Source organism: Lepisma saccharinum, chromosome 8 (genome assembly GCF_977018435.1).
Source record: "Lepisma saccharinum chromosome 8, izLepSacc3.1, whole genome shotgun sequence".
Classification (NCBI taxonomy): Eukaryota; Metazoa; Arthropoda; class Insecta; order Zygentoma; family Lepismatidae; genus Lepisma; species Lepisma saccharinum.
The window spans coordinates 18531151-18549776 of record NC_139236.1 but is presented as its reverse complement, the minus strand read 5'-3'; the positions used below and the strand labels follow the sequence as shown (position 1 = coordinate 18549776).

General features: G+C 37.7%; 1 protein-coding gene across 2 annotated transcripts in view; it reads right to left on the bottom strand.

Moving 5' to 3' along the window:
* Positions 1-7169: 7169 nt before the first annotated feature.
* rno (PHD finger protein rhinoceros) overlaps positions 7170-18626 on the bottom strand; it is an 84325-nt gene continuing 72868 nt past the window's right edge. For both annotated transcript variants that reach the window (XM_083126319.1, XM_083126320.1), the window contains exon 14: positions 7170-17418. In XM_083126319.1, the coding sequence (XP_082982445.1) occupies positions 8764-17418 (8655 nt within the window). In that variant the 3' untranslated portion in view covers positions 7170-8763. The remainder of the gene's footprint in view (positions 17419-18626) is intronic.

The window sequence follows — 18626 nt, the reverse complement described above, 5'->3', positions numbered from 1 at the left end:
TATGCTGTTTAGCTATATCATACATACTCATATTTTTTTAAAAAAATATTAAATAAACCGTCATATAGATATATACGAGTAATTTTCGTCTAATTGTAGATAATGACCTCGTATTTCTTAGGTAGCCTATAATATAAATTTCTCTTCATTACTCCAGGAACAAACTTTGTAATTGCAAACTATAAGACAATTACCACATTTCAATGTTCTACTTTCAAACAATGAATTATTATTTGACATAATTGTTAATTATGATCTTGTTTCTTTTGATAATTCTCGACCATATATAAAAATATCTGCGTACACATTACGTTGATATTGTGTCATCTGTGGAGAAAAAATGTTACTATTTTACGCTATAATTTGTCCAAGGTTGTTAGAATAATTTAGATGCAAAATTTCTTGAAATTATCAAAACTAGATCTGAATCGAGCTCTTCAATATACTTGCATAAGTCGTGGATACTTTTAGGTTGCAACGAATCCATCGAGAGCCAGTGGGATTGTTATACCTAGAAATGCCCGTGACTACAAGAGCTAAGTCATTTACATATTGTCAAAAGTGCAGTAAATTTTCTTGGATGCTTCTTTACAGACCCGTAGCGAGCGTTAGGCTAAGGGGGCTGAGTCCTAGAGCGCAGTAGCGGCTGCTGCCTATTCGCGCACTCACACGTGCACACCCAAATAAATGTGCAATGTAATTGATTTTTACTATATTTATTTTGGGGTGTGCGGGACAGATTTTTTTGGTCGGGATGGGATTTTTTTTTTAATCCTGACATTCGGGAAGGGAAAAAAAAAATATTTCCTGATAGTTTTTGCATTTCTTGAATAAAAAGAAACAATGGGGTCGAATTTGACCCCATGTGGTCTTTCTAGGGTTAAACATGTCGTTAAGATAGAAAAAAGAAAGAGAAAGAAAGAAATATAGGAAGTAGTAAAAGGAAAAGGGGATTTTCGGTCGGAGGATACACACACAATAGGGAGCGATGGTGGTGATGTTTATATTGTATTCAATGGGCAACACTTCCTTCAAAAATAAGGAAAGGAGAGCAGCAAAACACCCACTTGGCCCTCCATATTTCAGTGTGGATGACCCTTTATCTCACTTAATCCTCATTACGTTGACAAAAATATTCAATACCAGTTGACCACCCAGCCCTAGATATATGAGGTATTTGCATTTTTGTACATCTTTCCCCAACCTTATGTTTTTGAATTCCTACAAGATAGCAGTAATAGCCCGAGTTTGCTTTACTAAAGTAAACTCGATACGTATATACTCCCTCTTTTCTCTCATTACATTTACTCGTATATGGTGTTATCGGCTGAGAGCCGACACAGCCTTCCATCAAAACTTTTCCCCAACTTGTAACCTGTCAATGTCTAGCATAATACACATTGATGGTCCAAAGCTTATAGAATAGAATAGTCTTCTTTTCTACTGAGGGAGGTTCAGCCTAGGGTTGCTCTACCACCTAACTCACACTTTATATATTTTTTCAATAGTAGCTTGTCTAAGTTTAGTATTTTTCAATCTCAGTCACACAGGATGGACTTTCTTGGTTTTAGAACAATTTTTGAGAATGGCTTCAGTATTTGTCAGTTTCAATATACACCCAGCAGCAAAAGAAATAGTAGGAACTTTGACCACCACTATTTTCGTTCAATCTGTTTTCCACAACGTGATAATGAATTAAAATAAAAACATCAATAAGCAGAGAACATAAGATTCGAATCAGCATAATTCCATTCCATAAAACACCACAGGCTGTAGAATAAAAAAATAATGAAAATAGTGATTTGGCCCTTTTCCTGTCATGGATTCCCGCCTCTTGAGCAATCATTTGTATGTCTGTATGGACATGAATTTCTTTCATTTTCTGGAGGAGGTAAAAGTTACTAGTCTGGTTTATTTTGCCGTTTCATGAATTTATTGGCCCATGAGGCCGAAACACGCCTGCTTAAATAAATACCATTCTATTCTATTCTATTCTATTGCAATTGTTCTGTTTTTTTTAAAATTCCAACCTGGATATAAATAAGTGGGCAAGTACACTCAAACCAAAGATGGGTCATTCCAAGTGAAATCAACAAGGTCCTCAACCTTACATTTTTTGATTAATTTGAAATTTGGCATACTGGAAGGGCCAGCTGAGGCAGGGAAATATGCAAAGTTGTAGATCCATATCTTTTGTTTTTCCAAAATAACAATATTTTGTCACATATACAAATGTATATGTGACACACATACCCCTCCCTTCCAAACACCAGTAGAAAAGCTGAAAGACACAAATGATAATCGAGCTAAAATACGTACTTCACACTGCCACTGCGGATGTCACACATTCACATTTTTTACTTCTTTACTTTGAATGTAATTATCATCAATTCTTAATTTAGCCAGTACTCTGCGATATTGTGTGTCTCAGTATTCCGGGACACACACGTGGAATTTTTGGTTACCAATGAGGCTCGCACCAGTGTACACCCTGAACTGTGCATGTTAAGTTGAAAATTCAAACTCTTTAGATTGAAACTCATTTAAAACAACTTTTTCCTCTTTCCATTTTTTGCTATGCGCACTAATAACTCAGTTGCCTATGGGAACGGACTTTTCAAGCATCCTGTATTTTTAATCTAAGGTGGCCACCCTAGGACCATGAAAACATTCAAGTATAATTATCTGTTTTCAAGGCGAACTTTCTAAAACTTTAAGGGTACAACCAGATGTTTTCCCTATTTCAACTTTTTGTGTTACTACCTTTCACCGCCCACCCATGCACACACACACACAAATATATTAACAATATAAAGGGTCTGTGTGATGCCAACGTATTCAAAAATTCTAATTCAATTCAATTACCCAGTGTATATCTATTATAATATTTAATTTACTTTAGTCACATATATTCAGACTTAAAATACATCTACAAACACAAGTCACAAATGTTATGGGATATACTAATCTACGAAAAATTGCAGCTTTCTCTTGTTTCCTCGATAAAAATTAAAGCTAAATTGTGAAATAAACTTACCTCAGGGCATTTGCAAATTCACGTCTACAGAGAAACATTCATGCAGAATTCCCAGAGCCAATAACTCACGCAGAATTCAAGGTGAGTAGCGGAAATGTAAATATCAGCTTCATGTACGTTAATTCAAACAATATTGTGTTTCATTTTTGTTATACTTTTACCTTTAAATTATAGGAATTTGTGTATCAAAATATATTATCATGCATTTCCTAACGTACCCCACACTAAATCTAACGTAACTAAGGATACCATTTTAAAATTTTGTAGTTATTGAATAATACTGTATGTAGGATATAAAATTTCTTTAAAAAAAAAATTGAAAACCAATTTTTGAGAAAATGTCTACATAAAGTTTTCTTTGCACCACCTTCAATTATTCTTTTATTTTAAGTTTGTGTTTTAAGTCCACTTTGTGCACAGTAAAGCTAATCGGGACTGGATCTGCAGTTTAAAGTGGAATCTGAACCACTATGTGCCTCCACTGGGTATAGAACCCAGGACCCCTTGATTACAAGGCAATGACACTACCACTGCACCATCGGGGAGGCCAGCCACCTTCAATTGTTTTTACCCTCTCATAGACATGCAATATCTCGTATGAAAGAGCCCTTCAAGACCTTTCCAATGCTATTTCACTCACTTCTATAGGTGCCCTAAGTCTAAATATTGCAATTTTAAGATGTTGAAAATAATGGTCAAAATTGCATTGTAATTTTGTAAATACCAAAGATATGGATCTACAACTTTGCATATTTTCCTACCTCAGGTGGCTCTTTCAGTACACCACATTTCAAATAAATCAAAATATGCAAAGTTGAAACGTGCCTCTTCATTGGCCACGTGGGATGGCCCAGATGTCTAGTATAGTCTGCTAGCTGGCTGGTCACTTTTCAAAGTAACCTCCAAGAATAAAACTCCTTTCTTTCAATACCATCAGTTTTCCCGCAGGTCCCTTGTTATGCAGTCCTTTTGCTTGAGCTATGTGCCACCTCTCCTCAAGGCAAATGCATTAGTACGTATTCTGTATTTGGGGCCAAATTAGTGGATTTCAACATGAAGCAATCCCAGAAAACAGGACAACTTGTGTATCTCTCTCTCAGTACCTTGGCTTATCACCATAAGCCATACTTGCACTAAAATTAGAACAATTTGACATATCCTCCTTATAAATAAATCAAAGATAAAAAAAATAATATAGAGCAGCTACACAATTAGTACTGATAAACTTACAAATAGCAAACATGTATTACTTTCTTATTGGTACACTCATAAAATTACAATTTACATCTTAATATTTGTTTTCATGATTGTCCATAATATACTTCCACTTACTTTTTAAACTGTAGTATACATTTTGAAATTTTTTGTGCATATGAAATTAACCTCTAGTTATTAAAAACTACACATTAACTATACAATTTCATCAAAGTTTTACATTGCACCTTTATCTACAAGTAGGGACCTTTCCTTTTTGCATTTAATTTATGCGAAAATTTGTGTTATTTTTCTAATTCTTCATTCCTCAAAATTCGCGTTCTCAACAATCTAGCTGTACTCAGCATTAAAATAACAAATGCAATGTTAATAATGCTTATTCTTAGCCCAATTAATTGAGTATTAAATGCTTTTGATACCAATAACATTCTTTTTTAACAATAAAGATTGTAAAAAGAGATTGTTCTACCGTAGAATGTGATTTACATTACTTATGTGACACCCAGGGAGAAGCATGTGATTCATCACTTCACTCAAGGTAAGGCATCTTTTACATAAGATTTACAATCACTTTTTTATGGGAACCAGAGATCCTCGTAGCTACAAGGTCAGCACTCATCTTTTCAATGTGTGGAATCATGAGTGTTCCAAAATTTCACTTATATATTAGGGATAGACAGATTAATCAGTACTTTATGAGTATCGGCCAATATGGGCATATCAGTGTATCGGTAAAATTACAGATTATTTTACTGATCCAATATATCTATAAATATCTCACAATTTAGTGCAATATTTTGCAATTTTGTTAAATTTTTTATAACAAAATTTCCATGCTCTACTTTTCTTAAAAGTAAATCTCGAGATATGTAGGTCTTTCGCATTGCAGTTATCTGCCAACACACATTTCTACATTTATTAAGGAGATGAGTGAACCATTTACATTCTTCAGGGATGACTTGTAATTTTATATCAGATCGGCAGAATATCTGTTATTGGTATCTGTAAATTTTATATTGGTATCAGCCCATTCCTAGTATATGTATAAACTTTGCTTGGTTATTCAAAATGTCCCCATATAAGGTGAAAAGTCAAGGGAAACCTACACTTACACGTGGTTTCATGTAGCTGTTGGAATAAAATCGTGTGCAACAATGCACCATACTTTTTTGGGGGGAAAAATTTTTGGAAAATGTGCACGTTATGCACCTACAAATATGGTACATTTTCTTTTAATGTCTAAAACAGAAGAATATTACATTTTCATGGTATATCCGAAAGTGTTAAATTAAAAAAAAAGCGGCCACAATTTGCATTATTTCACGATTTTGAATGTTTGAAAAATGTATTTCGTACATGTTACTGTACATACAAAACACTTTTTTGGAATATTAATATTTTTCTGTGTTATCGCATTTGTGAAAAATCAAGGTCCCTATCTATAGTAATGCTGTAGAATGACTACTCCAACATGTATTCTCACCATGGGACTTTCAAGGATGGTTTTCAGGCGAGATACAGTTAACGTAAAAAGGAATGAAATCAAGGTACCAACCAACAAATGAACCTTCAACAGCATCCAAGTTATTTTAGTGCTTGCAAAATGCCATGGGGTACTTTTGCAGCAAATATCCTGAAAGTTATGCAAAATTTACAATTTTAATTTCTTTTGGACCAGAACTGTGAGAGAAAAATTGATTTTGTTGTTAAATAATAAATATATTTTAATATCCTGGCATTTTTATTAGGGCCGAGCCAATACCAATGCAATTTTGTGTGAAATACCTGAATTTTGAGCATAGCAAGTAATTTAATATTCTCACGTAATTCTTGAATATTTTAAAGTAAAAATCTTGGTAAATTGATGCATATGGGAGTAGAGTGGAATACATACATATAAATATTCATTAATGTTTTAAACAACTTTTAATTATTGCAATTTTCAAGTTCCATTATCAGTTGGACTTGGTAAGAGTATCGGCATTGGCATCAGTTCAAAGTGGTAATGGTTCAGCCCTAATTTTTATGCCAATTTATGAATATTTTAAAGTAAAACTTTTGTAGATTGACATTGTATAGTTCCAACAGAATACTTATATATTATTGTTTACAAATTTTCTGAATATCTTTAAATTGTTATAATGTTCAAGTATAGGTATAGGGTTCAGTGGAATAAGAGCATTGGCATCAGTATTGGTTCAAAGTGGCACCAGCTCAACACTAAAAGGAATGTAATCTTTTATACACAGTTGTCTCAACTGTTTGTTTTAAAATGTGTATCCCTATACATTAACTTTGAACTTAAATATGATCAGCCAAGGGATTCTGAATATGCACTCATTGCATGAAGTTTTTCCCGTGATGCGGTGGTGTAGCCGATAGGGCATCTGACTGCCATGCAGGTCAGAGAGGCCCGGGTTCGATTCCCAGTGTGGGTGATCTAAGGTCAGAATTTTTACGGCCTTGTCCCCGCATAAAGCAGTTTTGGAGCTCACCCAGTCTCAAATCAAAGGGCACCTGGAGGCAACCCTGGGGGGTAAAGTTGACTGGAGCATGGTGCTGATCATGCACCTACTTTAAAATATTCACAAATTCACTTAAAAAATAGGGCTGAACCATTACCACTTTGAACCTCCAAAATGGCCAAGGTCGAGAATGTGTGAGGGCCCTATCCCCACATCCCCTAAACATGCCTTCATGGGGAACTTTAAGTTTACCTTACCCGTACTATGCCGTGGTGTATACTCCTGTAAGTGTTTTACTCAGAATTTCTAAATCAACAACTTGATGTTCTCTTCTGTTTCCTGTCACATTCACATGCTAATTATTACATAAAAAGAAAATAAAGAAGTCTGAGGTTATAAGTAAATAGTAAATATATCATTCTAAAAAAGAATTTGTATTTCACAATGTGGCTATGTGCACATTAAACACCTTATCTTACAAGACCAGCTTCACTTGTACATTATTTACAATTTTAAAAATCGGTAAATTAAAAACAACTTCTCTGTACAAAATGTTTTTTTGTACATTTAACTTTAAAAAGGTAGGTGCATATTTTTGGCTGGGAAGAAAAAAATATGTGGACAGGGAAATGTTAAGAAAGGAACACCATTTTACAGACATATACATTTAGATGTATATATATATAAAAAAAGAGAGGCTCAAAACAATATAAAGCACAATTAATGCAGAACACCTCATGTATTTTTAAAATAACAAGGTGCAGAGTGAACTCAAAATGAGATAAATAAATTAGGGTAACAAAAATGGGGATAAGAAAATGAAAGTGGAAGATGAAATAACAAAGACTGAACAAATGGCTTGTAATACCACAACTAGACAATGTCTTACATCTACACCATATACCAACAATATTCTGACCTACATCTATTCAACAAGTGGATGGCATGATTAATTTATATTCACCGGTGTTGTTGTTATTCTCTGTAATGTAAATTTCTTTCTTCATATGCCATTCAACTTTTTGTAACTCTCAATATACATTTCTGAAATGGCAAAATAAATGCAGCAACTCTTAGAACAAATTCATTTCTCCTATGCTTTACTTTACATTAATATTTATAGCCAATATTTTAATCAGCAGGAATTTCCTTTGTACATAACATGTATATATATATTAATAATTATTGCAGCCTAGCATAACTTCTTCTTCTTACAATGGATGGTATCTTTTAAGCAATTAGGCACACCTCTCAAATACAACACCATCATTTTCTGCTTCCAAAACATAATTCTCTGAAATTGAATGTAAAGTAATATCAACAAACCAATCATTTGAAGGCCATAACATATTTCTGCACATCCTAAAATGATGCAACTTTCCATTTAGAGTACAGCATAAATATGCCTCTGATGCAACATCACAGGTAAATTGAAAAAGCATACAGGTACATGTCAAAAATGTCAATTCTTCAGCATAGAGGCTGAGTTTGATTCACTTTAAATATATCTACGAAAAGAAAGTTGGGAAAACACTGATATTAACCATTTGTGACAAACAAGCCATTTGTTTATTTTCGGCTGAAAGTATTTCTGTTAAAATTGTTTAACAAATATGAATGTTTCCAAACCATACATTTAAAACAAAATATAAACTTACAAATATGTTATATTCACACCATTTCAACACTTACATATGTACAAAAATATGATTCATGTCTTGAACAGTAATTGACCTTTGTACACTAAATCTTTTCTGCACTTATATACTATGTCTATTAATACACTGTGCAAATATACAAGACAATCTAAAAGAGTTAAATAGTACAATGCACAATCATTCATAGATTCTTAACAACATGAACTTAAAAAAGGAATTTGATCAGATAGTTCAAAAACACTTGGTAATCTACATTTAAAAGCTTTCTTTTTAATATTATTCTTTTGTACAGGTCTTCAGACCATTAGTGCACAAAGTTTTTATCAAACTTGACAGTCATCATTAACAAATCAGATCACTATTTCAAACACCCATAGTTCCACCATTATCATCTAACTTCACAGCCTTTTTTTGTAGGCATGTCAGAATGAGCTTCAGCATCTGCAACCAAGTTCGTGGTTTCCTGCGTCTTCGGGATCACATAACCTTCATCACGCCTTGACAATTTCAACCTAATGGGAGTCACTTTATGACCTTTGTCATCCACAGGGGACGTCCGTACTTTGAACACAGAATTGTCTCCACTTTCCCGAGTTGTATCACTTGGAGCACTACTTGGTCTGTTTTCCTCGCTGTTCGAACTACCTGAATGTTTAGTTTCATTAGGATTTGTTTCTGGTGGTGCATTACTAGTTTCACTAGTATTAACACCACTTTTAGAAGTAACACTGGCACTAGCACTTCTTTTACCGATACGGATTATAAGTTTTGGTGCGTTAACATTTTCTTTTTGTATTATTTCAACGTGGGGAATATTTACAGGGTCATCAGTTGCACAAACAGATTTTGTAGTCCTATCTTCTGAATCACTTGGTTCCTTGGTCTTTTTACCACTATGAGGACGCTTACGGCGAGTTCCGCTGTATTCCAGACTTTCCTTTTTCTCCTCTTCATCGAAGTCCGCCATTATCTGCTCCCGGAATTTCATACTTTCTCGCTTCAAATCCTCGACCGATAGCTTCTGCATTGATGACTGCAGTCTCTTCTTTGGTGGCTGCGAACGAGTCTTTCTCAACGAACTGTCGTCACCCAATTTCTGATCGTCTGCTATATTTATTTCACTATACCTTTCCCTTAATTTAATTTTTAATTTAGGTGCAGTGGCAGGTGGTTTATCTTCCTCTAGGTTCCGAGCCTTTGGTGGTCTACCCCTACCCCGCCTTGTCCCATCCATCACACCCTGCCCTTGTGAACTGTTCGTGGAACCCACACTACTACGTCTCCTTTCTATTTTATCTACCGAGTAATCGTCACTCGCATTCAACGATATATCTAAATGTCTCAACTCGCGTGGCACTGCCTTTTCCTTCTTACGTTTCTTTTCCATGTTGGCATCAACAACAGCTTTGTAGTCTTCTTTAGTTGGGATGCTTGTCATTGATGCCACAGCCTTAGGAATGGTGATCACGGTACGATTCACGGGGGTGGTTGTTGGAGTGGTCATCTGAGATGTACTCGATGACAATGCTGCACCATCGTCCATATTCATGTCCTGGTTCCAGTACTGCCTCAACAGTTCCTTCTTGCGCATTCGTCTTAGATTTGATGTTCCAGATGATGCACTGGACACTGTTGAAATGTCAGCAGCTGGAGGACGGGATGACGCTGATGTATAGTTTGCATCCAAGAAAGGTCCTTTGATCTTTACTTTAAGTTGGTTTCGCGAATCAGAAAGAGACGTTTTAAGTATCACTGATTCAGTACTGGTAGTTACACTTGAAACAACCACCGATGGTTGAGATTGCACTGCACTACCACCAGTAACAGGTGCTGACGCAGCATCCGCTGCTTCATATTTATTTCTCTCCACAGATGCATTGCTTGTGTCCTGATTAGCTGATTTTGAGCTTACGGTTTGATTAGTACTTTGAGCAGAATCAGAAGGCTTGCTAGTAGGAGTATTTTTATCTCCTCCAGCCAGTGCAGACACCAACTCCCTATCCAAATCTTCATCGTAATCTGCCAGGTGAGAAGCTGTTGATGAGAACGCAACTGGTAAGTCTCCACTTCCATGAGATCCAAACAATTGATTCTGGTAAGATGGCACTTGGGATCCTGATTCATATGTAGAATTGCTACTGTACGTACGCATATCTACTGGACCAGGTAGAGGTGGTTGGAGATCAGGGAAATGTACTCTGTATCCAGGAAGATCTTGCACTGTCATGTTATTGCTATGAGCATCCACCGAGGATGGTGGTGGAGATTGTAAAGAGTTCACATCGTATCTTAATTTAGAATTTTGAAGATTAGAATACTTGACACTATTTGATGTTACGCTACCATCAGATTCTGAGGGAAGTGTCGAACTTGGAGTGGAGGTAGGTGGAACAGAATGACCATGAATATCATCCTGCACAGATGATTTTCGACTGTCGTGCACATCTGTTGAGCGTCGTCGTTCTCTCATCATGCGTAGATTTTCTACATTTTCCCGCACTTCATCCTCTTGGTCAAAGTCATACACTGTTCCAACAAGTTCACTAGGCACACTGTTGACTTTACCCTCCATACCAGAATATCCCCGTCCTGGACTTTGTCTTTTTCCACGGCCTCTACCCACACCCTTTCCTGCTCCCCTGCCCCTTGTACTAGTCCGATTTGGATTGTACATGGACCTATTAACAGGTACTTTAGTAATACTTGGAGTCCGTTTCTCTTTTATTTTCAACCTCGATGTTGGCAATGATTCTTCTCTTTTAAGTGGGAACTTGTTTGGCACAAAGCGAGCTGACGCTCTTGTAGGTTTTGCTGGTGATTTCTTGTTTGTGTCTTCCAACGGGATATCCACCGTTTTGCCACTAAGTATTGCAGCAGGCATAGGTGTTGATACAATGGGCATTGTGGGTGCAGGGGATGGTGGTGGGGTAACATGCGGTGTAGATGCAGCCATGCTGTTAACAAGATTGTCGGTTGCGGTAGGTTTTACAACAGAGTTTCGTCTGCTGCCTGGTTGTGCAGGCGAGAACGGCGTTGCAACAGGGACAGTGTCAGCCTCGCAAATTGGAGGAGGAAGAGAAGAGTTAGGGTAGGGCAAGCTGGGTGGCATTTCTGAAGGCAAGTTTGCTGAAGGGACGGTACTTGGAGAAGGAATTTGTTGTTTCGTTGGCATTTCTTCCTCCATGGGGGACCTGGCTTTTTGCAGAGGCAGGTGGGAAGGATATGGAATACCACATCCATCCTCTGGCTTTGGCACTGACGTTGCTGATGTTATGGCTGATGGAATTAATGACTGCGAAAATGGGACATTGAAAGGAACTGCTGATTGCTGAGGTAATGCTGGGGTTTGGTGATGTCCTGGTATAGGTGTAAACAGAGTTGGTGATGTTAGTGGAGGGGGGAATGGTAACTGAGGGGCTAATGTTGCACTGCACGATGACAGTGGAGGTCCAGAAGTTGGGTAGAGGCTTGAGGCACCAGGCATAAAAGCTGCCAAGTTTGCAGCTTCTGTTGTCATGACAGAACTTGTTGAAAACAGCGATGACACAACTGAAGGTGGGTATGAGCCTGCGACAAGAGATGCTGAATATGGTACCGTGGAAGTCGAAGTGCACGTAGTTGGCATAGTCGCCGCTGCGGTGTGTGATGAGATACCAGAATATGGAACGTGAAGAGGGAGATCGGGAGTGGCCACTTCTCTTTTTGATTCTTGCATCTCATCTCGGTGGTGAGAATGACCCGATGACGACGACGACAGTGAAGATGATGATGATCGGCGAGAGGGAATCATAACATTGTCTGCCCATTTGCCTCTATGCAAATCCAAATATGACGAATCTGTTTCGTGAGTGGGTATGAACTCACCGCTGGGTGGTACCCAACGTTCATCTGCTTGTGCCGTGTTGCTTTTATCCAGCTTCTCTCTGCCTGGAACAGACCCCTTCGGAACATCAAGCTGCACTGTTGGATAATTAGTAGTGTTCCTTGAATTGTAATTCTCTCCAGCACCTCCCATGTTGTTACCACTTCCAGTACCACTGCCGCCACATGCACCACCTGGTACTTCATTTTCACCAGAAGCCTCAACCGGCAGAACAGCTTTTGCTACCGGCTGAGAAACATTTTCGATTTCACTATGAGCAACAGTGTCATCAGCCTTTTTCGAATCTGCTTTGATTTCAGGTTCATTCTGTTCCTCACGTTTCTCTGCAAATTCTTGCTGGATTGTCATTTCTTCTTGTACGGTGCTATTGGAGCAAACACTTGTAGATTTCTTAGCATAATCTAATCTCAATTTTTCTACCAAGTTTAATGTCTCTCTCGCATTGTCCTCTTTAGAATCTTCCTTAAATAAAACTTGATTGTCAAATGAAAATGACAATGGAGGTTCAGTGTCATAATTTATAAATCCATCATCATTGATCCCTTGTCTATCAAAATCAAGAAAATCACAAAAATCAAGCAGGGTCTTATCTCGATATGGAGACCTCTGTTGATATTGTTTATGAGGATGCAACTGAGCAATTGAAGGAACTTTTCTGGAATATAATTCATGCTCTGGAACATCAAACATATCTCGGCTTGGATCCAAATAGGCTTTATCCAAATGGGGCATTGCAGATAATAATGATGCACTAATATTTGGTTTGGAAATTTCTGTTTGGTGCGGTGGTGATAAAGCAGGGGGAATATTTTCCTTTGTGACCTTAGGTTCAGACACTTTTGCATCCACGGTCTGCACATCATGACTCTGGCCTTTAACATCCACTGGTTTCTCAGGCAATTGTTTTGTGCTGTTCTCAACAAGATTGCCCTCGGCACTAGCAATTTCGTAATGTTGTTTAGATGCATTTTCATGTTTCTGTTTGTCATCAGCAACTTCAAGATGTGGTATAACTGTTGTATCATGACCTGCCACTGAAGGTATTTCGGCTGACTTCTGGGGAATCTCTTCACCTGATTTTGTGGCCTTTTCACGAGATGGTTTTGTTGTCTTATCGTGGGGCAATTTTCCAGCTGTCTCAACACCTGACTTTGCAGTAATTTCATGAATTAGTTTTGTGGCAATGTCATCAATTGTTTTTGTAGCTGCTTCATGAGTTGGTTTAGTTGGAATTTCATGACTTGACTTGACTGTTGCTTCTTGCATTTGTTTTGCAGAACTATCAGCTGCATGCCTTCTAGAAATTTCACGGTTTTGCTTAACAGTAACTTCAGAACCACTCTTCTCACTGGATTCAAGATTTTGTTTCAAATTATCTGTTTCATCATCAAAAGCTTCTTGTGTCTTCCTTCTAGATTTTGGCATAGGTTTCTCTTTCTTCTTATCTTCTGAAACAGCAGTGGCATTATGCACTTCACTAGATTTACCTTCAGCAATAGTCTGAGTGTCATGACCATATCTTCGTGCACGATCTGTACTTTCCTGAGTACACGTATTTTGTCTCTCAGCTTTCTTTATTACAGATTCTTTTTCATTGTGCTTTACAGCCATTTCAACATCTTTCACAGTTGCAAGGGCAATTCTTTCGGATTTCTTTCTTGGAGATTCTTTATTAACATCTTGATCAATATTCTCAGAAAATTTCTCATTACTTCTTCTAGGTGTATTTTCCCTTCTGTTAACAGTCTGTGAAACTGTTTCCTTTTCCGCCAATTTAGATTGTTGTAAACTTTGTGTTTCTTTTAATGGTTTCCATGAATTATCTCCATCGCCTTTAGATGTTAATTTTCTGGCTGCTTGCTCGGCAATTTCTTTGGAAGCCTGCAGTTTTTCAGCAACCTTAGGTGATACATGCTTCTCACTTTGTTTGCTAGTATGATCTTTATCTTCTTTCCGAGGTGCATCATCTGGTTTCTTCTCAGGAATAGGCCTCCAAGTTGGTTTCTTTGGTGAAGTTACCTCAGATTTACTTTCTGTCACCTTATCGCTTGTTACCGGTGGTTGCTTCTGCTCATCTGATTTCCTTAAATCTCTCCCCACCCTATCTATCTGGTGTCTCTTGACATCTTCTGATTTCTCATTAGCTTTTTGTACTTGTTTTTCATTACCTTTCTGAATTTGGATTTCATTTAACTTTTGAGCCTGCTTATCACTGGCTTTTTGAACTTGTTTGTCTTTGTCCTCCTCCCCAGATCCCCTCACCGCCTTCTTTTTCTCACTGCTCGGCGGTTCACTGCCGTGTTTCACTTTCTCCTCAGCTTTCTTGAGCGAAGCTGAACTGTGATCAGAGGACTTGCTACCCTCTTTGCCGCCTTCAACTGTTTCAGAGGTTCGATGCAAGGAGATGACCTTTTCATTGAGTGTTGTGCCAATTTTTCTTGCTTCTTCGTTCTCAATTGATTTTCTCGTTCTTCCTTCATACTTTGATTGTTCTTTCTTGTTGTCATTTGACCTTTTCTCAGCACTTGATTCTCTCTCTCTTCGCTTCTGCTCCTCAATTCTCGTAGAATGTGTCCGGTTTCTGGATTCTTTGCTGGTTGGTTCTTGATTCCAGCCTCTGTCTGGACTGCTTTCCCTTTCGGAGGAGTCTCTACTTTCGGACACAGAGTTATCTCTTGGTCCACCGTCAGCATTTCTGAATCTATCACCTGAGCTTGATCGTGATTTCTTGAAGGTCTTCTCCCTCTTTTTCTTTCCCAGTTCTTCTTTGGCTCGTGGTTCATCTCTCTCAACAAACGGCGGCTGAAATCCAAGTTCAGGCCGCCCGTCGGAAGTTTTAAGCTTCTTATCAGGGGCCCTCTTGAATTTCTTGCCAGCCAATTTGCTATCTGTTTCTCTGCCCTCTGCACTGTCTGGGAACTTGGATCTGTTTCTCTGTGTAACTGCAGCTTTTCCATGTTGATAAGTTTCTCTGTTTCTGTGGCCTGGTTTCCTTCGAACAAACTTGTTCTCATCCTTCTCTTGGTCATCATCCTCCGATTCACTACCTTCAGAACTGCTGTGGTCAGACTGGTCTGCCTTGTCAAGAAAGGGCCAGTCCGATTCAGTCCTGAGGGTGCTTTTCTTGTCATGAATAGTTTTGTTCTTTCTATCAACAGACTCGTTGCTTTCCTTGGCCACATGTGCATTGAACGAATCTGGTGTGCTTTTCTTATCTGATGAAACTGGTTTGTCCATTTTTCCATCTTTTCTTAATGGTTTTGGTGCTGGCTTTACTTCCTCTTCCTCTTCACTTTCGTTCGATGATGATGATGATGACGACGACGATGCAGAAGTAGAGGAAGTACTACTATCGGAAGAGTCTGAGAACAAAGCTGAAGTCATTTTGGACCGAGAAAGCCTTTTATTTCTTGAATCTTGAATCTTAGCTGCCTTTTTGACTTTAACGATATCAGATTCCTTTATATGTTTCGAGAGTTCAAGATCCTTCTTGGGTTTCAAACTATTATTACCATCTTGTTCTTTCTTTGACTTTAAGTTATCTAAATCCTTAAGGTCTTTCTTTACCTTTTGTGCATCATTATCTTTTTTCAGCTTGGTAATATCAGATTCTTTCTTCACTTTCAGGCCATCAGTTTCCTTCTTAACCTTTGATGTCTCAAGGTCTTTCTTTGCTTTAAGCATCTCAGGATCACCTTCTGCCGTAGACACTGGTTTAACCATCCCACTCTTGATGTGTTCTGCAGCCTTCTTAGCAGCCTGTCTTTGAGGTACATAAGCTAAAATTTCCTGAGGATCACTTAGATCTTTATCAAAATCATAAATATCACTTGAGGACCTTGTATCTTTTGTGCCCCTGGACTCTCTTCCTTCCTTAGCTCTTTGTCTTTGAAGTCTTTTTGCTTTCCCATCATCATTCAGAGCAAGAGATGCCTTGAGGGTTTCTTCCAAGATAATCTTTTCATTTGTGCGTCCCTGAGAGTACCGTATACATTCTGTTGCCTTCTTTGCTGCTTGCCTTTGTGGGACAATGAGATCTGTGGGATCATACTCTTTTTTACGAGATGCTTTAACATTCTCCTTATCTTTAATCAAGTCATCATCCATTGAATCATCATCATCATCATCTTTATTTTTGATCTTTTTGGTTGTTTTTACTGATCTTGAATTTTTGTGCTGAGAGAATTTCTCTACTTTGGTCTGTATTTTTGTTGAGAATTCTTTAACTGCTGCTTTTGTACGCAATATATGCTGTTGATTATCACTCTGCGTGTTTGAGGATTTGTCTTCGTTTTTACTTTCAGATATTTCGCTTTTCTGAGACACCTCCGAGTCACTGTCCGAATATATGGTATTAACTTTATGAGAATCACCTTTAGAACTTTTAATAGGTAACAAACCGTCACTATCACTTTCAGTTATGGACTTTTCGCTTAATTCACGCTCCATTTGCCTCAAGGTTCGACTTGGTCGCGATGGCCACACGTTCTTATTTGGTTTTGATTCCTCTTCACTCGAAGAGTCAACTTTTGTCCGTGAAATGAAAGATTTCTTGTTTCTCCTTTCACTTTTATTGCTGTTAACCCTACTCCTATTTTGTGTCCTCTGTCGACGAATATCACTTGGGGATGGGAGCTTTGGTTTTTCTTCTTCTGTCGTTGATTCACTGTCTAAACTCATCACTGACTCGGATTTTTTCTGCAACATTATATTAGCTATTGGATTAGTTTGCGAACTAGACCGCACCATAATACTTCCATCTGTTTCACTGCCACTAGATAAACTGTTGTCATACAAGCTGTGTCTTCTTCTGCTCGCACCATTGAAATACATTCTTTTGTATGGGTTTTCTAACGATTTCTTTGTACTTCTCACTAACCCGTTGAGGTCCTTCTTCTCTTCCACCGCACTTCCGGAAATCCTTGCCATGATCAGATCGAAATCCTTCATGTGGTCTTCTGCGTCTGCGTGGGAGTAAAGATGGTCGTATATAGATGGGCCGTGATTTGCTTGAATGACAGCTTCCATCTCTACAGATGACAGGGAACACTTTTCATCCACCAACACCCCCACTTGTTTATGGAATGTTTGTTCACGCATTTTGAAGTAAGATCTTGACAACTTCTCTCGGCGACTCACCATATAACACAAATTGCGCACCTGAGGAGAAGAAGGAAAACAGTGTATTTCTCTGTCATGACACCCACAACACACTTCTATTAAATGTATAGTATGGATTATTTTGTAGTGGTGAGCTGTTACCACTTTCAACAGACACCGATATTCTTACCAATTCCCATCGATACCGATATCAGTACTTGAAAATTGTAACAATTAAAAGTTGTTAAAAATATTAATATTAATGGGTGATTATTCTACTACAGTTATAAGTATCAATTTATCCTTGTTTTCTATTCAAACGTTAGATAACATAATATTGGTACAAAATCAATAGAAATTTTGAATTTTGCACAACTTCCAGGATAATTTGACTTTGTGAAAGTGTTGCACGACATTTTTGCAAACCCTGCGAAAGATCAAAACTCTGGGAAAGTATCAGCTGGTATCATTAAATGAAATCCACAGATACAGATACCACTTGTATCAGCCAATATCGATATATCGGTATCGGCTCAGCCCTATAATTTTGGGCCAACATTCATGTCCCTTGTGCAAGGTGCATTTCTCAAGGGTGAACATAAATCCTTCAGGGAAAAGAACTACACCATTTGGGCAAACACAACTCAACATTAGGACTGAGCCAATTCCCTATGGTCAAAATGTTTCTCGACAGTTCAGCAGTCTAATTATCCTGGAAATTAAGCAAATTTTGAAGTTTTCATTTATTCTGCAATAGTACTGCATGAAAATTTGGATTTTGTGATTAAATTACAGATATGGTACAGTGGATTTTTCTCTCTTCTTGAATGTACGCATTGCTTGCATTGTAGAATTATTTCTCTTTTAGTCTACGGTTATTACAAGCAGAAAAACTAGGGATGGGACCGATTAATCGGTACTCTATGGGTATCAGCCGATATAGGTATATCGGTGTATCGGTAAAATTACCGATTATTTTACAGAACCGATATATTGATAAATATCCGATAATTTAGTGCAAAGTTCTGCAATTTTGTTGTAATTTTTATGGATAATCTCCATGCCCTTCTTTCTAAAAAACTAAATGTCTAAATATTCAACTTCTTTTGCACTGCAGCCACCTTGAAACACATTTTTTAAGGAGGTCAATGAACCTTTCAGGTTCTTCAAGGACCATTTCTAATTTAATATCGGTTATCGGTATCGGTAAATTTTATATCGGTACTTTATCGGGATCGGCCAAAATTTCATATCGGCCCATCCCTAAT